We start from the raw sequence: 25011 nt of genomic DNA, 5'->3' as shown, positions 1-25011 counted from the left end.
TGAAGATGCCACATACCTTGACTTATCTCCTGAATCCGCCTGCAGTCTGTACCCTTCCCCCACCCAGGGAAGAGGGAAGTAGTAGTGTACCGTAATACACTAACCAGACTAACAAGGTAATTACTAACAGACGTAAAGGAAAATATCAATCATACAAATATGCACACATTAACAACAGAGGTAAAGACCGTAGAAAGGAGGATGGGTTAAACCAAAGTAGTAGAAGAAAGGGAATTATCACACACTCAAAACCTAACAACAGTCATAGATAAAACCACCAAACACTCCAATAACAACCACCAACAACCTCCAGTCAGGCAGCATAAGCAACTCTGACAATGAGTGCTAGCCAGGACCCAGTTTATATAGCAGATGGGAATAGCTAACAGTGTACGGCTGAGAGCGTAAATGCAGAAAAGCTTCCAGGAGCTCTCAACTGAACAGATTAACCCCTGCACTGCTAAAATAAACTTGCACGATTTAATATGAAGCTGAAGTGCTTCTAATCAGTGCAGGAGTAGGAGAAATCAGAAGCTGTGGTCTTCTGGCTCCTCTCTGTCTCTGTAAACCCGTGACACTAAACCCTTTTCTACGAGGGACCTCCGGAACCTCAGATCCAGGTTTATCGGGTTGCCATGCAAAAACACTGAATCAGCTTGGCTTCATGGACGTCAGATGCTGGTACCCACATCCCCACTTCAGGACCATATCCCTTCCATTGTATCAGATATTGAAGCGACCGACTAAGCAAGAATCAACGATCTTAGCTATCTGAAATTCCAAATTTCCATCCACACAGACAAGAGATGGCGGTAGCGGTGTTGGTACAGAGCACGCAACGTATTTCTTGAGTAGAGATCGATGAAACACATTATGGATCAATAGCACCTTTAGAAATATATTTAATAAGAAAATTGGTGAAATGTTCAATACTTATTTCACCTACTGTTTATTTACACCATGAGTGATGTGAATAATGGCATATACACTAACCCACATTGCAATATCAGACATTAGGTTGGATATGACTGGTGTTGTGTCTAGGAAAGAAAACAGACCCTTTTCTCAGACAACTCCTTTAAAGCTACTTTTTTTGGTTAAGTTCTCCTAGCCTAAGTAAAAGAATTAGGAGAATTAATTAGACCATTAGGGACCCATATATTGGGAAAATGTAATCTTCACATAATTGGATATGACTAATATCTAACTTTAACAATAGACAAGTTACTTTTTTTTTCAGAATGTGGCTGAACTAAAGCACAAATTGTGCAGCCGTCCGCTTGTCGTCTTGTCATGTCGACCATTATCTGTCAGTGATACTGACAGGTTCAGAACCGTCTGAAACAGAACAGATCAAAATGTTAAAACATATTTTTAGGCTTAATAATAGTAATAATAATACATTTTTATTTATGTAGCGCCAACATATTCCAGTCTTCAGATTGTTTCTTCGCTTTGGCATGTGGATTAATAACTTCAGACTAATAATAAAACCAATGATATAGAGTTATCTGACTCCCTTATTTTTCTTTTCAGTGCAGCTGCAATTTATCTCTCTGTCTATTGGAATGCACCTATAATAGCACATAGCATATCTTCAAATAGTTAATGAACCTGGTGGGAATGTGTTTACGCATAACACAGGGATTGGCACAGTTTTGACAGGCTATCCAGTGAATGTAGATATTAGCACGTTCCAAATCTGTATGTGCTGAAAAGTGTCCAGAGGGAATTGCTTAAAAATGTCCTGTATAGGTTCATGTTGCAAGTCTAATGTGTCACATACAGAAATAAAATAGTCTAAGAATAATACTGTCCGCCGCACCCACGTTGTCCTGTTTGAAGAGGCATATGAGTAATTATAAGCTACAGTAAAACATTAGTTTGATTAGTGAGATGATGTAATAAGTCTTTCTAAAAAGATATTTTTTTAGGATAAAATCAGATTGTTTGAGGTAGTACATTCTAGAAAATTGGTGCAGCACGAGAAAAGTATCTATAATATAAATATGGTTTGTTGAGTTTAAATGTCTTTTTTAATTTATTTATTTCCCAAATGCTGTGCGCTGCTGAAATTCTGAAATAAAAGTTCTAACTCCTGGAAGACCTTTAGATCGGAGAAAAAAAAGGAGTTCTAACTCCTGGAATAAGTTTAGATCGGCGGGAAAGCATTTATATAAAAAATGTAGAGCATTTGATATTTTTCTATTAGTTTCAATTTTGTTAAATATTTAAATCAGAATAATAAACATTGAAATGCTTTAACCCCTTAACGACCACCAATGCGCCTTTTAACGGAAGAAGTTAAGAGTACTTATTCCTCAGTGCCGCTTTTTAACGGCGCTGAGAAATAAGGTTATTGCACCCCCAGCGTCGGACATTCTCCGGGGTCTTGACTGCATGGGGTAGCTGAGACCCCAGAGAATATGATTGGGGTCAGTTTTTACTGACCCCAGTGTTGCGATCACCGTTATTCGGCGACCGCAAAAAAAAGTCTGATTTCCCATTTCATTTCTTTCTCCTCTGATATGTAGCACATCAGAGGAGACAGAAATGGGGTCCCCCGAGCACCCCCAGTATCCCCAATGTCCCTGGACCCTCCTGCATCCCCTGATCCTGTCCCCTGGCCATCGTCGTCTTCCGGGAAGAAAATGGAGGGTGCATGCGCAGTGCGCCCGCCGTCATCTGTCGGCCAGCACCCGGCAACAATAGGAAATTTTTCCTATTGGTACATTTTGATCACTGTGATAGACCCTATCACAGTGATCAAATTTAAAAAAAATAGTAAATCAAACCCCCCTTTACCACCCCCTTAGGTAAAAATAATAAAATTAAAATGTATTTGTTTACATTTTTACATTAGGGTTAGGGTTGGGCTAGGGTTAGGGTTAGGGCTAGAGTTAGGGTTGGAACTAGGGTTAGGGTTGGGCTAGGGTTGGGGCTAGATTTAGGGTTAGGCTAGGCTTGGGACTAGGGTTAAGGTTAGAGCTAGGGTTAGGGTTGGGCTAGGGTTGGGGCTAGGTTTAAGATTGGGGCAAAGGTTGGGGTTAGGGTTGTGTGGGGGAGAGGGTTGTGGTTAGGGTTTTGGTTGTGGTTATGGTTAGGATTAGGGTTAGGGGTGTGTTAGGGTTATGGTTGTAGCTAGGGTTATGGTTAGGGTTGGGATTGGGGTTAGGGGTGTGTTGGAGTTAGGGTTGTGGTTAGGGTTATGGTCAGCACTGGGATTAGGGTTACGATTGTGTTGGAGTTTGAATTGGGGGTTCCACTGTTTAGGTACATCAGGGGTTTTCCAAATGTGACATGGCGCCCTCCATTGAATCCAGCTAATTTTGCGTTCAAAAAGTCAAATGGTGCTCCCTCCTTTCTGAGCCCTGCCATGTGCCCAAACAGTGGCTTTCCCCCACATATGGAGTATCGTTGTACTCAGGAGAAATTGCACAACAAATTTTGTTGTCCATTTTCTCCTGATACCCTTGTGAAAATAAAGAATTTGGTTCCAAATTCAATTTTTTGCGAAAAAAGTAAAATGCTCATTTTTTCCTTCCACATTGCTTTAGTTCTCGTGAAGCACCTGAAGGGTTAATAAACTTCTTCAATGTGGTTTTGAGCACCTTGAGGGGTGAAGTTTTTAGAATGTTGTCGCTTTTGGGTATTTTCTGTTAGATTGATCCCCCCCAAACTCACTTCAAATGTGAGGTGGTCCCTAAAAAAATGGTTTTGTAAATTTTGTTGGAAAAATGAAAAATCGCTGGTCAGCTTTTAATGTCCTAGCAAAAAAATAGTGTTTACAAAATTGTGCTGATGTAAAATTGACATATGGGAAATTTTGTGTGACACCACTCTCTGATTTAAAAGTACAAAAATTAAAAGTTTGAAAATTGCAAAATTTTCAAAATGTTTACCAAATTTCTGTTTTTTTTTTCATAAATAAACGCAAGTTATAAAGAAGAAATTTTACCACTAACATAAAGTACAATATGTCACGAAAAAACATTCTCAGAATCAGTGGGATATGTTGAAGCGTTTCAGAGCTATAACCTCATAAAGTGACAGTGGTCAGAATTGTAAAAATTTGCTTGGTCATTAAGTACCAAATTGGCTCTATCACTAAGGGGTTGACATTATTAAGAAACAAACATGACTTATTTTTTACCTGCAGCACCTCTCAGTGGTTAGCACTGCAGTGCTGGGGTCCTGGGATTAAATCCCACCAAGGACAACATCTCCAAGGAGTTTGTATGTTCTCCCCATGTTTGCGCGGGTTTCCTCCATGTGCTCCGACTTCTTCCCACACTCCAAAGACATACTGATAGGGAATCTAGATTGTGAGTCCCTATGGGGACAGTGATGCTAATGTCTGTAAAGCTCTGTGGAATATGGTGGTGCTTGTTAAAATAATAGCATAATGACAAGTTGCATTTAAGAATGCTCCATAATAAAAAACAGATGAAAAAAGTTTAGGTTTTAACATTTATTCGCTCAGGAGAAATACAAAACAATTGCCCAAGGGAGACATAGTGGACAGAATATAGCTTTAGCTATGCTGTTTGGGGTATTTGGAGGGAATAAATATTCTGAGAATCTCTGCAGTAAAACCGAATATGGAGTGGGGGCTTCAATGTTCTTCTAGCACTGACCATAGTTTGTTGTTTGGTTTTCTCACCTAGTTTATTGCCCAATATATAAGAGCAGCCTCATAATAAGTCTCTAGTTAGGCATTCCTAACCTAGGGAAAGGATTATGTAGATGATACAGCGGTGTCTTTTATTGTGCAAAAAGTAATCAGAAGTGAGACTACAAAAAAACATGAAATAATAAAAGAAGAGACTTGGGGTCTTGCACTAGATTTAACACCTTCGAGATAATGAATGGATCAACACCAATGCATGCTTCTTCTCAAGAATAATTACAAGTCCCATGTTCTGGACTTTATCAAGACGCTGTCACATTCAAATGAGTGGATACCTCAGTAGGGTGTCTATATACTGATTGGTGCATCTATCTATCTATCTATCTATCTATCTATCTATCTATCTATCTATCTATCTATCTATCTATCTATCTATCTAATCTATCGACATGTCCCTGAAGTATCCACACATATAAACTTGGATATATGTATATGCGGCGCCCCCACACCGCCGCAGGGCCGAGGGGTACCCGGAGCCGGGCCTCTAGGTCTCAGTCCTGGGGTTGTCACGGTGGCTAGACCCGGTCCGTGGCCCTGTCCGTCAGTGGGGGACGTCCGGTAAAATAAGTGGTGCTAATGGTGGTGTAGCGGTGCAGTTGTGGGGTGCAGGTCGCGGTAAATAACGAGGACACCAGGTTGCAGTCTTTTTACCTCTTTACTGGAGATCTCTGAGTCCTCAGTCCAGAATACGGTTCACCAGGCTGCGCGAGTCCGGCCGGTCCAATGGCACCTCCAGAGTTCTCTTCACAGGTGGAAATCTGTGCCTTCCTTCTTAGCGCTTTGTGTTGTAGTCCTTCCCTGCTGTGCTTACGGAAAGTACCCCACAACTGTTGTGTCTGTTTCTTAAGTTCCCTCACAACTCGATTAACTGGTCTTCTGCTAATCTTCCGTCCCTTCCTGATGTTACAGTAAGAACGGCACCCGTTTGTCAGGTAGGCCTGGAGTTCTTCCGGGACCCTAGAGACGCCCCTCTCCCGCAATTGCCCCCCAAGACTTCATAGGTGATATGTGGTAGACAGCCCGCCTGAGACTGACTGTCCTGCCGCTGTTTGGAGTATGGCTTAAAGCTGTATATTATTCCACTCCCTCGGCGTTCCGGCCACCGGTAATGCGCCTCAGCAAGGTGCTGCCTCTTTCAACAAAACCCCTGCTGGTATTCTCCTTCTGCTTGATCTCGTTTCTCACTCAGCACAATCTGTCTCGCTTCTAGTCCTTTCTTGGGCACCGCCGCTATGCTGAGCAGGCACGGTCCCGTTACGTTCTTTCAATGCCAAGCCTCTGCCAGGATCCCACCCCTGGCAGAGACCCTACCGTCTCTCCCTTCACAACACCCTCTGCCACCAGGTGTTGCTTCGTTCAATCCCGTCAGCGTTCTAACTAACTTCCTGCCTGACCCCCAGTTTACCCACTATGGTGGGGAGTGGCCTAATGAATAGCACCCTTAGCTCCCCCCGGAGGCCCTGCTGTGAAACATATTGGTGTCTGTGATACCTGATTGGAAGAACTCCTTCAGTGCCATCGAACGTACCATGGCTCCCCTTAGTGGCGGAGCCACAGTACTGCAACGACCAGGACTCTGGGGCGCTGCACTCCCCCCTGGTTAAACACAGTACTCCGGGACTGGGAAGAAAAACAACAATACAGTTTAGCAAAAAGACATACAATTTTGTTGAGTGCAAAACAATAAGCATACTGGAACAGGCTTCCCTTTATGGGAGGTGAGAACACTTTTAACGTTACAAACATAGTCAACTTTATAAATTACAGGCTATACATAACCCCTGTTACCCAACCGGGTATTCTACTTAGTGCAAATACTGGAACAATAAATTAACATTGCCTTTAAGAAACTTACACTCTTAGTCTATCAAAGGCCTTCCTATAATCACATTACAGGGCAAGGTAACTTCACATTCTCCTACTTTGAACCTGCAGGACCGCCTGTCCCTATGGCACCAGACCTACTGCCTCTCCTTTCTTTTACAGGACCGCCCCGTTCAGCCGGGGCCTACTGCCTTTCGCTACTATACATAGTATAGACATAACATTCCTTTCGTTTTAGAGAACTCTGAGCCAGCTCTACTCAGCTCCTTTAAGGACTCACTCTCTAACCCCTACGGGTTCGCTTTCTGTCCTTAGTAACAAAGTAACTTTCTATGGGGACGTAGGGTTTACCTTCTATCCTTACCTTCATCATTACTTCTTTACTTTCAGCTATGCAGATCTCTACTTCTACCCCTACGGGCTCTCTGCATCTTTTCCTTTTACAAAACATTATTTTTAGATTTCACAATTCAAACAAATTAAACACATATAACTTTTCATGTAAAACAGTTACATTCTTTTCAAAGCATCATCATATTACTGTTCTAAAACAGTATCGCTTTCAAGTTCAATTCCACACATCCCCTTTAAGAGGGGATCAAGCCTTTCTGAGGTAGCTCGTCTTCTCAGCCTACCAGTCCACGCAAAGGCTCTGGAATGGCATCTTCGCAAAGTGTCTTTTAACTAAAACCAGTAGGAAAGGTATCTTCGCAAAGTGTCTTTTAACTAAAACCAGTAGGAAGCACCCTTAAGAAGGTGCAAACTATTTACAAGAAGAGTTCGAATCATGCACAGTCCATGATTACTGCAGTTTGTGTAACTTTGCAAAACTTTAAGAAAACAGCAATAGTGACCCCGGGTCAACAAAGGGGTCACCTTTTAAAGTTTACCCTGGACGGGTTTTAGCAGCAAACAATCAGGAATAGTTAAAACAATAAAATAGCAACTATTTACATTTTCTGACAGCAATGTCTTACTGAGGCTCTGCGGAAGGTGATCTCTTTTCTGGCCTCACCAGACCAACAGATCGGCCCGGTGAGCCAGGACGCCGTTCTGGTCCCAGTAAGGATAAGATTCCCCTCCGGGGGGTCCTCCTTGTCGGCAGGTGCACACGTCCCTCTGGAGTGCGGCGAGGCTGGGCTCCTTGCGGTTCCGCGGGGCCGGGTTCTGCTGCCTCTCCTCCGGGACTATCTCCTTCTGGTGTCCCCGCAGCAGCCTGGAGGGCGATGCATCGCTGGACCCCTCGAGCGAACCAGCCCGTCTCACTGGCGTCCCTCTTCCACCTCGTATAGGTGACGGCATCTCCTGGCTCCAGGTCGCGATCAAACCCCCCGCGGCAAGGTTCCACCTCTTCTCGGTCTACCCGAACTTGTACTGGCTCTCCAATTTCTTGGATCACTCCTCTCCCATATCGGGGATTAAAGGCCACCACCACACCCCAGTGCGAGGTCGGAATCTCCGGCGCGCCAATCAGATCAATCTGCTCCGCAGGCTGGGGTCGGCTCCGCCAGGCGGCCATCAGACGCCGGAAGTGTTCGGCGTCCGGGATTATTTTCAGGTCCGGAGTCGGTAGCGTACCTTCAGACGCGGCCAGGTGGGACGGAGCGGGGGATACTGGGGACAAGCGGATCTCCGTTGGTTGACCCATCCGAGCAAACACACGGGCATCCTCTTTCAGCCGGCGTGCTAACTGTCGGGCCTCGGCTGCAGCCGCGCACTCCGCGGACATCGGTACAGGGGGTCGGCCCATCTGTGGCCCTGCGAAGGTCAGACCCCGCAGTGTTGGTATCTCTGGGGCTACCCCAGACTGCGCAGCCTCAGGCCGGGCCGGGTCAGCTCCGCATGGTGCTCCGGGTGTCGCCATCTTTTTCTCCTTTCCCGCGTCTTCTTCCCGCGGTCTCTTCCGTGGGCGGCCCCGTCCCCATGGTCTCCACCCTCCGACCAAAATCAGGAGGCGTACCTCAGCTGTTGACGGGCACGTCCTCAGGACACAGAAATACTTAGACTGGGCGGCCATTGTTGTTCGCGCTCTGCAGCTCGTCTACGCCCACTCCACGCCCCTCTTCTCTTCCTGCGCTCTTCTCAGCGCTGCAATGGCGGCGGATTTTGGCGCGAACTCTCAACGGCAAGCAGTACACAGTTCTCTCAATAAAGTACAGTCCAAGCACAGTAAATCACAGTCTCTAGGCACACATGACCTGATTCTTCAGGCTTAAGTAGATCCTGTTCGTGACGCCAAGTTGCGGCGCCCCCACACCGCCGCAGGGCCGAGGGGTACCCGGAGCCGGGCCTCTAGGTCTCAGTCCTGGGGTTGTCACGGTGGCTAGACCCGGTCTGTGGCCCTGTCCGTCAGTGGGGGACGTCCGGTAAAATAAGTGGTGCTAATGGTGGTGTAGCGGTGCAGTTGTGGGGTGCAGGTCGCGGTAAATAACGAGGACACCAGGTTGCAGTCTTTTTACCTCTTTACTGGAGATCTCTGAGTCCTCAGTCCAGAATACGGTTCACCAGGCTGCGCGAGTCCGGCCGGTCCAATGGCACCTCCAGAGTTCTCTTCACAGGTGGAAATCTGTGCCTTCCTTCTTAGCGCTTTGTGTTGTAGTCCTTCCCTGCTGTGCTTACGGAAAGTACCCCACAACTGTTGTGTCTGTTTCTTAAGTTCCCTCACAACTCGATTAACTGGTCTTCTGCTAATCTTCCGTCCCTTCCTGATGTTACAGTAAGAACGGCACCCGTTTGTCAGGTAGGCCTGGAGTTCTTCCGGGACCCTAGAGACGCCCCTCTCCCGCAATTGCCCCCCAAGACTTCATAGGTGATATGTGGTAGACAGCCCGCCTGAGACTGACTGTCCTGCCGCTGTTTGGAGTATGGCTTAAAGCTGTATATTATTCCACTCCCTCGGCGTTCCGGCCACCGGTAATGCGCCTCAGCAAGGTGCTGCCTCTTTCAACAAAACCCCTGCTGGTATTCTCCTTCTGCTTGATCTCGTTTCTCACTCAGCACAATCTGTCTCGCTTCTAGTCCTTTCTTGGGCACCGCCGCTATGCTGAGCAGGCACGGTCCCGTTACGTTCTTTCAATGCCAAGCCTCTGCCAGGATCCCACCCCTGGCAGAGACCCTACCGTCTCTCCCTTCACAACACCCTCTGCCACCAGGTGTTGCTCCGTTCAATCCCGTCAGCGTTCTAACTAACTTCCTGCCTGACCCCCAGTTTACCCACTATGGTGGGGAGTGGCCTAATGAATAGCACCCTTAGCTCCCCCCGGAGGCCCTGCTGTGAAACATATTGGTGTCTGTGATACCTGATTGGAAGAACTCCTTCAGTGCCATCGAACGTACCATGGCTCCCCTTAGTGGCGGAGCCACAGTACTGCAACGACCAGGACTCTGGGGCGCTGCATATATCCACTCATAAATATATATTTCATATAAATACATATAAACTTGTGTATGTATGTGTAGCGCCCCCCCACTGCCGCAAGGCCGAGGGGTACCCGGTACCGGGCCTCTGAGTCTCTGCTCTGGGGTTGTCACGATGGCTAGGCCCGGTCCGTGACCCTGCCGAGGGGCGTACAGTGATAGGTATGACGGATGATGGTGGTGGTGAGGCTGTAGGGGTGCGGTGCAGTAAATAACGAGGACACCAGGTTGCAGTCTCTTTACCTCTTTACTGAAGATCTCTGGGTCCTCAGTCCAGAATACGGTTCACCAGGCTGCGCAAGTCCGGCCGGTCCAATGGCACCTCCAGAGTTCTCTTCACAGGTGGAAATCTGTGCCTTCCCTCTAGCGCTATGTGTTGTGGTCCTCCCCTGCTGTGCTTACGGAAAGTCCCCACAACTGTTGTGTCTGTTTCTTAAGTTCCCTCACAACTCGATTAGATGATGTTCTGCTAATCCTCCGTCCCTCCCTGATGTTACGGTTAGGACGGCACCCGTTTGACGGGTAGGCTCGGAGCTCTTCCGGGACCCTAGAGTCGCCCCTCTCCACAAGTTGCCCCCCAAGACTGCATAGGTGATTTAAGAGAGACAGCCCGCCTTAGACTGACTGTCCTGCCGCTGTTTAGAGTATTGCTTGAAGCTGAATATTGTGATACTCCCTCGGCGTTCCGGCCACCGGTTGTGCGCCTCAGTAGGATGTTGCCTCGGTCTTACAGCACGACTCCTACTGGTGTTCTCCTTATTGCTTTGATCTCATTTCTCACTCAGCACAATCTATCTCGCTTCTGATCCTTCCTTGGGCACCGCCGCTATCCTGAGCAGGCACGGTCCCGTTACGTTCGCTCAAGTCGCCAAGCCTCTGTCAGGATCCCACCCCTGACAGAGACCCTACTGTATCTTCCCCCACAACACCCTCTGCCACAAGGTGTTGCCTGGTTCCAACCCAGTCAGCTTTCTGATCTAACTTCCTGCCTGACCCCCAGTTTACCCACTATGGTGGGGAGTGGCCTAGTGAATAGAACCCTTAGCTCCCCCCGGAGGCCCGACTGTGAAATGTATTGGTGTCTGTGATACCTGATCAGATGAACTCCTTCAGTGCCATCAGACGTACCATAGCTCCCCTTAGTGGCGGAGCCACAGTACTGCAACGACCAGGACTCTGGGGCGCTGCATATGTACATATAGGGTATATAGATAGTTATTTTTTATTTGGCTATTCAGATAGAAACCCCTCCCCACCCCCAACTTAACAGAAAGTGTGTACAACATCGTCCCTATACTAAGTTTACCCTGCGATGGACACTGCAGGGTAGATGAGATGCCACCTGCAGGGTTTTGTTTTTTTTTTTTTTTACACAAAGGGGTTGTCCAGTCAAGGTTACATTTTTTAATCCTGTTGCTGAATGTTATTTCTCGACCTTGTGTGCTTATTGTCAGTCACTGACCCTATTGCCCGCAGCGAGTAAAATGTTTGCAGAGGTCAGCATAGTGTCAGAGTTGTCTTAGAGTAATTAGCAATGACTGACAGGTCTCCTGTTCTTAGGTGATCCAGAGGCAGGCACAGATTATTTCTGGTACATGGGATATTCCCACGGCCCTTGACTTTCACTCTATCATTTTGGTTAGTATCATTCTGCAATGTTTGCCATGGCAGCACACACATCTAGTGTCCTTTTTACTTGTCTTTAATCATTTATTTTCATGCACACTTGATGAACAACTTGCAATTTATTACAAGTTCCATTACAATTGCTGAGGAAAAAATAAGATACTTCACAACGACAAAGTGACCAAATTTCATGTAGTCATAAGTTGCTGTTTTGTTCTACATTCTCTTCTGCATGAACGTTTTGAGACAGTTCTACGGGGGCAGAAGTGTTCTCGAGAGCCGCAAGTGACGTGACTGTCCTTGAACACACTATGACCCCACACAGTTCCTTGAAGATGTGACATTTCACGCTTTCTTTGTCTGTACGCATTGACTGCATCCTAAGAGTATAAATTCTCTGCCGTCAAAATATGACCATTTTTATCAGTAATTGCTTTCTTCTTATTGTTTTATATTTCATTTTGTATATTTATTTTGTCTACCGTTTGCTTCAAAGTAACGGACTAAATATATCACTGAAGTATATCATGATAGGATCACTGTTGAGGGAATTATTGTGATCCACACACAATATTTTTCTTGCTGTGTCTGTATAGTATGACCATGTTCACATGTGCTGTATTTAGTCAGGATTGTTTAGATCTTTGCGCACCAACCGGTAAATCCTGACCAAATCTGCTGACAACAATGTAAGTGAGTAGGGTATTCGATGCCCTATGGACATGCTCTGTAGAGAAACTGTGCGGAAAAATAAACCCAAAAGCATGTTTGTTAGTAGCACAGATCGCTTGTGGAGAAGCTGTCGATTAATTGAATTGAATTGCTGTGTTACTAGTCTACATGTGAATCCGCTGGCCCATCACCCCTAGAAAGCTTAGTCTCAATCCTTAGACATCTGCCGTGGAGTCTCCATAAAAGTCTTGGTAAACTTGGCCTTATAGACGTTATTTTCTCTATTACTCTAATTAATCACACCTCTAATATTCCATTTCGGGAGCTGAATGGTTAGCATACAAAGATTAATGTGGGCCACATGAGTCTTTTTGCACTTCTTACCTCTTTAGGGACTCATGTTTGTTCTCCTTCTGACTTCCAAGAATCATTCAAAACTACATTGTCAGACTTATTAATAGGTAGGGGACACGGTACTTCTAAGTTATAGTCCCTGAATGGAATTCCACTCCTCCTGTCCACTAATTGGACAACGCTCTAAATGTTGTAGTCCCCCATGTAAAATAGAAAGACCCTTATGGTCACCTAAACTGAGTATAGCACTCAGCTATAGATGGTGAGTGGACTGGAGGTCCTCATTCTCCAACTCCACGCCATTCAAATTCATAGGATTTTCAGACCCACTCTCAGGATCGCTGGGGGTCCCAGCACTCAGATCCCCAGTAATGATTAAGTAATCCCCTATTCTCTGGATCTTCCCATCTTGGCAAAGCTCCGAGTCTTTTATCAATAGATGTTCAGACTGTCGGATTGCAAGTATTCCGAAAATTTACGAAGGTTGTTATGCATTTATGTTATACTTTTATTCTTTCTGATTATTATTTCATCTGTCAAAAATTCATTACAAAAATTGGAAAATGGTGGTAAAACGTAGGTCAATATAAATTTAAACCAACTAAAATTCAGATATTTATTAATTTCCATGATGCTGACCCTAAAAATTTATAGGGAAAGTTGCATGTATTTTTGGCAAAAAAAGGGAATAGGTGTGCATTAAATCTTTCGAACTGTTTAGCTTCTACAGTCTTTATGTATGGCAGTACATGGCCAGCTGCAGAGTTAACAATGAATTCATCAGTAAGCTCCTGCTGTCAACAGGGTTTATAACGATGATCTTTCGTATCAGAAGTCCTTTAAGTTGATCTATGACCACATCAGAGTTGAACTTTAACATTCACATAAATCAGATTAAAAAAATCATAGTTTAATCATTTTAAGGTTGAAAGAAGACCCAAGTCTATCTAGGTTAAGTCATAAAATAAAGTGTTGATCCCGAGGAAGGTGATAGCCACATTATGCAGATGGCGATAAGCCTGTATTTGGGTAATAATTATTTCCCAATTGTTAATATGGCAAGCACATGTTTTCTGGATCAGTGCCCCATCTCAGAAATATTCATATGAAATAGCTAAGCTTTACAGATAGAACAATCTCACTTATTAAGTTGAGTTCACAGCAAACTTATACATTTTGTTACAGTATTCTGTTCTATATTAGAAAAAAAATATAGAAATTCATTATCGTGATGGATTCATCACATCACTGACCCCATTAACTTACAATGGGGTTTGTCAGGTTTCCATTAAGGTGTCTCAATTTACTGGTGGAACATACTGCATGCTGCTCTATTTGTTCCCACAAAATGACAGAACCTAGTAAAGAAGCCCCAATGCAAATCTGAACTTGTTCTTAACTTATTATGCAGATAGCTATATATTGTGATAAACATTGGCTGTAGAATCTAAACGGTTCAACATTTTTATTATAGAAGTTGTCCAATAGTTTAGCATTGATGACCTATGCTTTGGATAGGTCATCGACATCTGATCGGTCAGGGTTCGGCACCCACTCTGATTAGCTGTTATTGGTGTTTACCACAGCCCCTTACCTTAAATATTCACTTGCGGAGCTGCTTTGTCTTCTTATGGTGACCGCAGCAGGGTTGTCACAAATGGACATAGGTATGTCCAGTGGAAGTCACAACATATACGCGCAGTGGGATGATAAAGAGAGTGGAAGGCCCTAACGGTAGGGAGAGGATGATCGGACACCTCTTGACACCAACCTGTGACTGTCCCTAAACTCCCCTAATGCCCTATGCAGATCCTAACCCCCCCCCCCCCCCCTGTCGCCGGCATTCATGTGCCTACTCCCTGGCTGTCACCTCTACTAACCCTGGCTAGTGCACTTGCCAATGCTGGTAATATAACGGAAAGAGACAAACAAGGGACTGACAGAAAGAATACAACTCGGCTCAAAATCTGCTTCTAAGCTCCACAGCAGCAAAGTAAATGGCACCAGGATAACAGAACTCCAACAGCGGCAATACAACAGTCACAGGTGAGCTCAACACACCTAGCTGGTCTGTGTAGAAGTAACTCTATACCTGACGATCAGCTGATGGGTCATGTGACTATTTTAAAGAGAGGTGGGAGTGGTTACCAACCAATATCAGCTGACCAGCCTTAAAGAAGCTGCCAGCAAGAGAATGACATTAACTCTTGCTGGACCAAAGGAAAAAACTACACTCATAATAGAGATTCACATAAATAAGATGTATAGAGGTGCCATTGGACATGACGTGGATAGGTTTTTAGCCCCTAGATATGAACAAAACTATTTGTAGACACTACAAGTAGAGATATTGAAAATGACAAAGAAATTATGTACAGTCATATGGAAAGTTTTACATCTCAATGAACCAATGTAGGTTATTATAGGGCTATTTAAATGTTACTAAAGACAGTGTATTTAATTTAGCAACTCTCTAAGCCACAATTCTTCACCTTAAAGAAGACCTTTCACCAGTTTGCGTATGAGAAATTGGCCACATCAAAGAATAGGGGCTGCAGAGTAAAACTTATTTTTTTTATTTCTCCTCTCCATTCCGGAGATATTTCCTTGTAAAGTTTAGGTTCTAAAGGTACCTTCACACGAAGCGACGCTGCAGCGATAGCGACAACGATGTCGATCGCTGCAGCGTCGCTGTTTGGTCGCTGGAGAGCTGTCACACAGACCGCTCTCCAGCGATCAACTATGCCGAGGTCCCCTGGTAACCAGGGTAAACATCGGGTAACTAAGCGCAGGGCCGCGCTTAGTAACCCGATGTTTACCCTGGTTACCAGCGTAAAATCTAAAAAAAACAAACAGCACATACTTACATTCACGTCCCCCTGCGTCCACTTCCTGACTGACTGAGCGCCGTACAGTGAGAGCAGAGCGGTGACGTCACCGCTGTGCTGCTTTCACTTTCACTTTGCGGCGCTGAGTCAGAGGAGGAAGCAGACTGCAGGGGATGCAATGTGAGTATGTGCTGTTTGTTTTTTTTACATTTTACGCTAGTAACCAGGGTAAACATCGGGTAACTAAGCGCGGCCCTGCGCTTAGTAACCCGATGTTTACCCTGGTTACCAGTGTAAAATATCGCTGGTATCGTTGCTTTTGCTTTCAAACACAACGATACACAGCGATCGGACGACCAAATAAAGTTCTGGACTTTATTCAGCGACCAGCGACATCACAGCAGGATCCTGATCGCTGCTGCGTGTCAAACGAAACGATATCGCTAGCGAGGACGCTGCAACGTCACGGATTGCTAGCGATATCGTTATAATGTCGTTTCGTGTGAAGGTACCTTAATTTACTGGTATGTTATTTCAACTGGTCTTTACCAGAGATTTGCCTCTGTGAGTGTGAGCGTCTTCACCTGCATGAAATTGACCAATCATAAGCAGGCAGTAACACACAGGAGAGAAAAGAACGCGAGAAAACAACACGGCCTCCTCTCCTCACTGACCTCTGCTGATACTGTGTTGTGATACAGCAGATCTGGGTTGTGTATGATTGCAAACCCTTCCAGATCCCATCTCACGGCAGTCAATGTGGAATTAGGGTCGATGCTGACAATATTGTGAAATAAGATCTGGAAGTGTTTGTTCTATTAAAGGGGTTAAAGTTTTAGAAAACCCCTCCACCCCAGCTGCAGTTTTAAAGGGGTTAAAGTTTTAGAAAACCCTTCTACCCCAGCTCCAGTTTATTTTTAGAAAAACAAACTAAGCTTTACTCATCCTCCCATGGTCCAGCACTGATTCTCTGCTGCTCCTGGTGTCTGTCATAGTTTACATTGCTGATGTCAAGTTGTCAGCGCTGTAGCCAATAACTGAGCTCTGTGACTCTGGCTGACTTGATAGCACAAACCATTCAGAGCTGCGGAGCTCACTGATTGACTGCAGCGCTGCCAACATGATATCAGCTCTGCAGACAGTAACAGAAACTAGGAGCAGCGGCAAAGATTCAGTGTTGGACCTGTGGCTGCTGAGTAAAACTCTGTTTGTTTTTAAAGCAAACAGCAGTCAGCATCTATGTACACACGTTGCGGTTTTTACCGCGGAACCACAGCGTTTCTGCAGCTGCGGGTCCGCAGCAGTTTCCATTGCGTTTACAGTTACATGTAAACCTATGGAAGCCGCAATCCGCTGTGCACATGCTGCGGGAAAAACCGCGCAGAAACGCAGCGGTTTACATTCCGCAGCATGTCACTTCTTTTGTGCAGAATTGCGGCGATTCTGCACACATAGGAATGCATTGATCCGCTAACTTCCCGCATGGGGCTATGCCCACGATGCGGGAAGTAAGCGGATCATGTGTGGATGGTACCCGTGGTGGAGGAGAGGAGACTCTTCTCCAGGCCCAGGGAACCATAGTTGTGTAAAAAAAAAAAGAATTAAAATAAAAAATAATGATATACTCACCTCTCAGCACTGCACGCGGCCGTCCGGTCTCAGGGTTGCTGTGCGAGCAGGGCCTGCGATGACGTCGCGGTCACATGACCGTGACGTCACGAAGGTCCTTCTCGCACAGCATCATTGGAACCGGACCGCCGCGTTCAGCGCCGAGGAGATCGGGACGTCAGAGGGTGAGTATATAACCATTTTTTTAATTATTTTTAACATTACTATTGATGCTGCATATTGCTGCATATGCAGCATCAATAGTAGGAGTAAACCTGCAGCTGAAACCGCAAAACAAACCGCGATAACCACAGCGATTTTGCCCTGCAGATTTATCAAATCCGCTGCGGGAGAACCCACAGAGGACCCTCCCTACGTGTGCACATAGCCTAACAGGGCTTTCCAAAACTGGAACATCCTTTTGAGGAATTTCATGTGTCAGATCTCTCCTGCTTTTTTTTCTTCTGCTTTTATCTCTTCCCAGCTGGGAGAGATAGTATTAGCTGTCCATGTAATGCTATGTTGACACATGATGGGATTGATAGCATAGAAGAAAAGAGAAAGCTGAGCACAATGTGAGATTCAAGATGGTGACTAATCTAGACCAGAGGTACAGGTGGCTAGACAACAGGAAATTACAGTATACATAAGGCAGGCCGCTGGAAGTATTCTATAGAAAAATAAAATACCATATAAATGCAAGGATGCTTTCACATTGCATTTTGGCATTCTTTCAGTAGCCCAGTTGGGGATTACGTCTGAACCCTCTTCAAAACAGGAATCGGACGTATGTGCCGACCGGACTATAGACTATAACGGTGCCAACAGAGGGAACTTGCACTCTGACATGCGTAATTTTCGGGCATGTATGTCTAATGATGCGGACATGCAGACGCAGTCTACTATGCCTGGGTCTCCACCTCCAGTAGATGTATATTCCCAAAAAATTATACACGGCAGAGCGCATCTTCACTCTATTGGCACCATTATAGTCCATGGCCCCATTATAGTCCATGGCCCCATCGCCCCACACATCTGAAACTTGTGAACCACGACGGGGCCAATGAACGGGTGCCAAAGCGCAATGTGAAAGCATCCTATGACTTTAAAATAACTTGTCACGTGAAATAACGCTATTAACCTACAGATATGGCATGAATCTGCAGGGTAATAGCTGCCCCGTGACTGATATTTGGAGCGCTACATGGAAGAATAAATGCAGCACGAGAGGTTCAAAACACTATTAACTTGCAGAATACATGTACATGTACAAGTCCCACTGATTCGGGAAAATGGCTTATATTCAAAATATTCTATGCGCAACCCAATTGTATTGATAAATGTGAACTACATGGGTGATATCCAACCTGTACATCGTTTCTTTCATTTTCTTGTATATTTTATGTTTATTCTTTAACATTTGTATTGTATTATTTAGTTTATAAAGAATTAAAGAAAGAGACGCAACTTAGATATTTAGGTCTATTTTCATTAACTACCTTAGTCTATGCCAAGCTGTAATTCATGCTGCGCATTATATTTCTGCAATATTTGTAATATTTATTTTATATACTTAGAAATTACCTTTTATTAACTTTGGCACAAATCATTCCATCTTTCTTTTTTCTTACAATGTGTTCCAAAGTAAAGAAAAAGCCACTTAATAGTGTAATATTGGTAATAATGCTGGCTGTAGGTTACCATTATATTGACTTTCCTTTGGTGTTTGTTTCTTGCAGAGTTAATGTCTGTGGGGGAAAGTGCTGTCATGGCTGGAGTAAGTCAACAGGATCTGAACGATGTACAAAGCGTAAGTATTACCACCAAGAAGACAGTGATTTCTTTTTTAAACTATGTATCATCAGTGAAAGCTGTTAGAACATTGATATACCTCAACACCTACATAGTGTGTCCATATCTTGTTTTCAGAAGGCATATCATCACGGGCTGTGACCGTCTCACCCAGGCTTCTGTACTACTGTACTGTACTTCAGTACTAAGGCCTCATTCTAGCAGGAGGTACCGTATTTTTTGGACTATAAGACCCACCGGACCATAAGATACACCTAGGTTTTGGAGGAAGAAATTAGAAAAACATTTGAGGCAAAAAATGTGGTCAATTCTGTACTAATATGCCATATCCTGGTATATATGGTCCCCTCATCCCCATCCTGGTATATATGATCCCCTCATCTCTATGCTGGTATGCATGGCCCCCTCATCCCTATCCTGGTATGCATGCCCCCCTCATCAATATCTTGGTATGCATGGCCCCCTCATCCCTATCCTTGTATACATAGTCCCCTAATCCCCATTCTGGTATGCATGGTCCCAGCGTAAGGGGAACGACCGCACCACGGGTACCTGCGTGCCGGGGCTTGAACTGATGAGGCTGCATCCCCTGTTCCCGGGGTGGGGAAGCTTTAGCCAGCAGGACATTCCTCCTGTCCGAGGGGGCATGGCTAAGCGTTACCAGGGGCAGCGCGGGAACTGACAGAGTGGGCGGGAAGGTGCAGCGCGTGGCTGAGGAGAGAGAGAGCTCCTGCTTCAGGGCCATTAACAGCAGAGGCATGCGCCCTGCCGTGAGGGAGACGGACCGCAGAGACTCTGATGAGAAGCCCGTCGTGTGCAGGTCGGCACCCAGACATTGAGGTGCCAAACGTTCTGTAACAGTCAGTGCGGCGCGTGTGCCGCCTGATAGAGACTGTGACTGGTTCCTGAATCCCCGGTGCATATTCGTCGAGCCTCGCCTAATTTTGACAGGACTGTGGCCTATACCTTGCCAACCACTGGAGTCTCCTTACTGAGGGCTCCACGGGACATTTGAAAGACTCAACGTTGCCAGCCGGGCACGTATCGTCACCTTCTTCAGGACCCCACCGGATCTACGTTGTGCCGACGGCTGTTAGCGCCATCATCTGATCTGGGACCTCTTCTGATTGATAAATAACTCCTTTGAGAACAACTTCACTCGTTACTCCTATGTTGATTCCCCCTCAACCGAAGCCCTGTATTCCCTGTACTGCCTGGCATTTACCTCACGTTTACCTATCTCCCTGCGTGGAGTAGCTCCCTGTTTTATTAAAACCTGTTAACCCTTGCTCTGCTTCCTGTACGTCACTGCATCTCGCAACCTGCTTACACCGTCAATCCCCATTTTGCTGTGCATGGTCCCTTCATCCACATTCTGGTATGCATGGTCCCCTCATCCCCATCCTGGAATCCATGGCCCCCTCATCCCTATCCTGGTATGCATAGCTACCTATCAGAAAAACAAAAAAAAAACATAAACCATTTTACTTACCTTCACTACGCTGTTCTGATGTTGGCAGCTGATTTATGCTTGTAGCAGCGTATGGCAGTGATGTCATGTGCTGCTTAAAAGCCGAGGACAGCTGCCAGAATACTCACTATACCCCACGCCGGGACTATGGACGTGTGGAGCAGTGAATATTCATTCTCTTTAATAGCGGGCACACGTGATAGCTCAGCTGCTTCAGGAAGCCCGCGGCTGCAACTACTGTGCCCGCTATTAAAGATCAATGAATATTTACTGTTCTTCACGCCCATGCGGCTAACAGCGTGTTTACTATTAAAGAGAAATAAATATTCACTGCTTTTCACTCCCATGGGCATGGAGAGCAGTGAATATTCATTTCTCTTTAGCAGTGGGCACAGGTGATACCTGCGGCAGCCAGCTCCTGCCTACTGTGACCCGCTACCGCTCCCCTACCTCCCCATCCAAAGCCACAGCATGTACATCCGGACTATAAGACGCACACCCCATGTTCCACCAAATTTTTGGAGGAAAAAAAGTTAATCTTATAGTCTGAAAAATACGGCATATACCTCTGTATTCAGTAGTGTGATCCCTGCTACTGTGTCTACATTGTGACCAGCATGCAGCACTGAAAGTGGGGAATTTTTCCGAAGAACAAATGTGAATTGCTATTAATGAAATGTATTATGGACAGGATATCCTGCAATAGCATAGCCACTACTAAATGCCATAGCACTCTTTTTAAATTTGTTTTCTTTGAAAATACTTTTAGTAGAGAATCTATATAAAAAATCACTTGCCAGAGCTAATTGTATCCTTGCATACAGTGAATGTTCAACTTAGAGGCTATGGACACCTTTTATATGGAAAACAATAATTTTATACATGTGTTAATACAACATAACTAAGTTTCAGATTAATCAAAGCTAATGCCACAAATGGCAAACATGTCTGCAGAAATGTCCTCTGGTTCCTTAATTACCAAGCTGGAAGATCCAGGAAATTCACTAATGGGCTTTTAATAAAGTTGGTGCATCTTACACAATTCTGGGATGCAAAACCCCAGTCATATTGAATATCTTCATATTAAGCACATACAGTAGCTGCATGATGTAAGCTGTAACATATATTCAGGGTTTGACAAACTGTTCTGTAACAAACTATACACAGAGCCATGTAAAATTTTGTGCCACCCTCATCAAAATTGCTATTGTGAACAGTTAAGCAAGTTGAAGATGAAATGATCTCTAAAAGGCCTAAAGTTAAAGATGACATATCTCTTTTGTAGTTTAGGCAAAAAATATGTTTTTTTCATGTTTTACACTTTAAAAATCACAAAAAAGAAAATGGGTCTATACAAAAGTTTGGATACCCTACATGGTGAGTGTGCAGTAGCACTCCCTTTTGAAAGTATTACAGCTTGTAAACGCTTTTTGTAGCCAGCCAAGAGTCTTTCAATTCTTGTTTGAGGGATTTTCATCTGCTCTTCCTCCTTGGAAAATGTTTCTAGTTCTGTGAGATTCCAGGGTCATCTAGCATGCATTGCTATTTTGACATCTAGCCACAGATTTCCACTGATATTCAGATCAGGGGACTGTGAGGGCCATTGTAAAATGTCCAGCTTGCGCCTTTTGAGGTAGTCTATTGTGGGTTTTCCCGTGTGTTTAGGATCATTATCCATTTCTAGAAGCCATCCTTTTTTCAGCTTCAGCTTTTTTATAGATGGTGTTATGTTCACATTAAGAATTTGTTGAAATTTAATTGAATTCATTCTTCCCTCTTCCTGTGAAATGTTCCTCGTGCGATTGGCTGCAACACAACCCCAAAGCATGATTGATTCATGCTTAATGGTTGGTGAGATGTTCTTTTCCTGAAATTCTGTGCCCTTTTCTCGCCACACATACCTTTGATTGTTGTGGTAAAGAGTTCTCTTTTAACCTCATCGGTCAACAGGACTTGTTTCCAAAATGCATCAGGTTTGTTTAGATGTTCTTTTGCATACTTCTGACTCTGAATTTTATGGTGAGGACGCAGGAGAGGTTTTCTTCTGATAGGTCTTTTATGAAGGCTATATTTGTGCAGCAGTGTACCGCAACTCCCGAGTCTGCTAAATCTTTCTGAAGGTCTTTTGCATTCAAGTGGGGTTCTTATTTGCCTCTCTAGCAATCCTACAAGCAGCTCTCACTGAAATTTTCCTTGGTCTTCAAGACCTTAGTTTGACCTCCACTGTTCCTGTTAATTGCCATTTCTTAATTACATTTTGAACTGAGGAAATGGCAACTTGGAAACGCTTTGCTATCTTCTTATAGCCTTCTTCTGCTTTGTGGGCCTCCACCATTTTCATTTTAGTGTGCTAGGCAGCTGCTTAGAAGAACCCATGGCTGCTGTTTTTTGACACAAGGTTAGAGGAGGCTGGGGTTTTATAAAGCTGGTAAATTTGCATCACTTGGCCTTTCCTTACAATGGCAGTGAACAAGCCACAACCCTAACAGGCTAATTAAGGTAGATTTGAAACCTTGGTCAAAGTTATCTGAGCAAACAAATTTCCAAGGGTGCACAAGCTTTAGCATCAGCCGATTTTCATTTTTGTAATTTTTAAAATGAAAAAAAAAAAAAAAAAAAATTTTTGACGAAGGGTGCCCAAACTTTTACATGCCACTCTATTGTGACCTCAGTAGCAACATGGCAAGTGGAGGAGATTTAACAGGAATTTTCTTTCTTTCTACAAAATGGTACAGGATGAAAAACACATTTATTAAGTTGCATAACTATTGTTAAGATTCATATGCTACATTCTTTAAAAAAGAAAACTTGACAATCCATTTAAAGGGAATCTGTCACCAGGTTTTTGCTGAGAGCAGCATGATGTAGGGATCAGGGATCCTGATTCCAGCAATATATCACTTACTAGACGAAGTAAGGAAGGCGTTCCAGCTCCATAAAATTCAAATGCTTTATTTCTCCATTAAAAATTGGTGTAGTACAAACAGTCCTTGCCTTAGCGCAAAAGTCCAAGTACGAAACGCGTCGCATGTACTCTGTACTTGGACTTTTGCGCTAAGGCAAGGACTGTTTGTACTACACCAATTTTTAATGGAGAAATAAAGCATTTGAATTTTATGGAGCTGGAACGCCTTCCTTACTTCATTATGTATATCCATCTTAGTCCAAGATGATGTTCCGTGCACCTGCCTGGATTGGTGAGCTGGCTGTGGCTTCTTATAGCCTTTTCTTTTTGCACATTATCACTTACTAGACGGCTTGCTGTAGTTTTGCTGAAACTGTGATTTTATCAGCAGGAGATTATTATTAGAAGACTAGTAAACCTACTGCCATGTAGTCTTCCATATTCACGAGCTCTGTATAACCCGGCCCGCCACCAGTGATTGGCAGCTTTCTGCCTATGCACAGTGTACACAAATAGCTGGAATCAGAGTTTTTGCCCCTACATCATGTTACTCTCAGATGGCGTGGCAAAAACCGGTTGACGGACTCCCTCTCATCCCCTCTGCTTTCTGGCCAGTGCTCCTTTACGCCCAGTCTGTACAGATACAATGTTCTGGACACTGAGATACTATGGGTGACGGCCCCTGTGGATGGTTTACAGTACCTAGAGGTCTTTTTGTCTTGACCTATTGTTTTATGATAATGTGTATAACAACTTTCCCGTAACCTAAAATATCTTATTGTTTTATGTTCAGCTGCTAAGAAATGACACTCTGTATCCGGAGATAGGCAGTCTTTTTGCTTGCTGACTTTGCAGGATTAAAGCAAAACAATTGTAGTTCCTTCTGGTCTCCTTAACTTTGGAGCAAAACTTTTTTTAACCGTATGGACAGTGAAAATTACCCACGTTATCAATAAGTCTTGTGACTTGGTGTCCGCACTTGTGTCCACGATGTAATTCTTCTGTTACTATTGTTACCACACTTGTGCCGAGCAAGGAACAAGTAGGTTATGAGATTGTCACACATGGACGTATTGAGAAAAATCTATCAACAAGTAATTTGTACTTTTAAGGAATTTTTGTGGGTGAAAAAAAAATATCTAGTAAAACAGCATTTTTTCATAGAATCGTGATGAATGATAGAGTTGGAAGGGACCTCCTGGGTCATTGTGTCCAATCCCCTGCCCAATGCATAATTCACTAAACCATCCCAGACAGACGTCTGACTAGCCTCTGTTTGAAGACTTCCATTGAAGGAGAACTCGCCACCTCTCATGGCAGCCTGCTCCACTCATTGATCACCCTCTCTGTTAAAACTTTATTTCAAACATCTAACCTATATCTTCTCCCTTTCAGTTTCATTCCATTGCTTCTGGTGTTTCCATGTGCAAATGAGTAATAAGTATGATCCCTCTACACTGTGACAGCCCTTCAGATTTGTGTAAACAGCTATTAAGTCTCCTCTTAGGATTTTTTTTTGCAAGCTAAACATTCCCAGATCCTTTAACTGTTCCTTTTAGGACATAGTTTGCAGTCTGCTCACCATCCTGGTAGCTCTTCTGTGAACTTGCTTCAGTTTTTTGATGTCTTTTTGAAAATGTGGTGCCCAGAACTGTTTGGTTTTCTTATTGTCTTAAAGGGAGTCTGTCACCCCCAAAATTGTATATGAGCTGCGGCCACCGGCATCAGGGGCTTATCTACAGCATTCTGTAATGCTGTAGAAAAGCCCCCGATGTATCCTGAAAGATAAGAAAAAGAGGTTAGA

The 25011-nt window shown here is 44.3% G+C and overlaps 1 protein-coding gene across 2 annotated transcripts in view; it reads left to right on the top strand.

Moving 5' to 3' along the window:
* LTBP1 (latent transforming growth factor beta binding protein 1) overlaps positions 1–25011 on the top strand; it is a 534628-nt gene that overhangs the window by 43327 nt on the left and 466290 nt on the right. For both annotated transcript variants that reach the window (XM_077283013.1, XM_077283014.1), the window contains exon 2: positions 18759–18829. In XM_077283013.1, coding sequence (XP_077139128.1) covers positions 18759–18829 — 71 coding nt within the window. The remainder of the gene's footprint in view (positions 1–18758; positions 18830–25011) is intronic.

The sequence above is a fragment of the Ranitomeya variabilis genome, chromosome 2 (assembly GCF_051348905.1).
Source record: "Ranitomeya variabilis isolate aRanVar5 chromosome 2, aRanVar5.hap1, whole genome shotgun sequence".
Classification (NCBI taxonomy): Eukaryota; Metazoa; Chordata; class Amphibia; order Anura; family Dendrobatidae; genus Ranitomeya; species Ranitomeya variabilis.
Note: the sequence above shows the minus strand (reverse complement) of the source record. Positions and strands in the feature narration are given on the sequence as shown.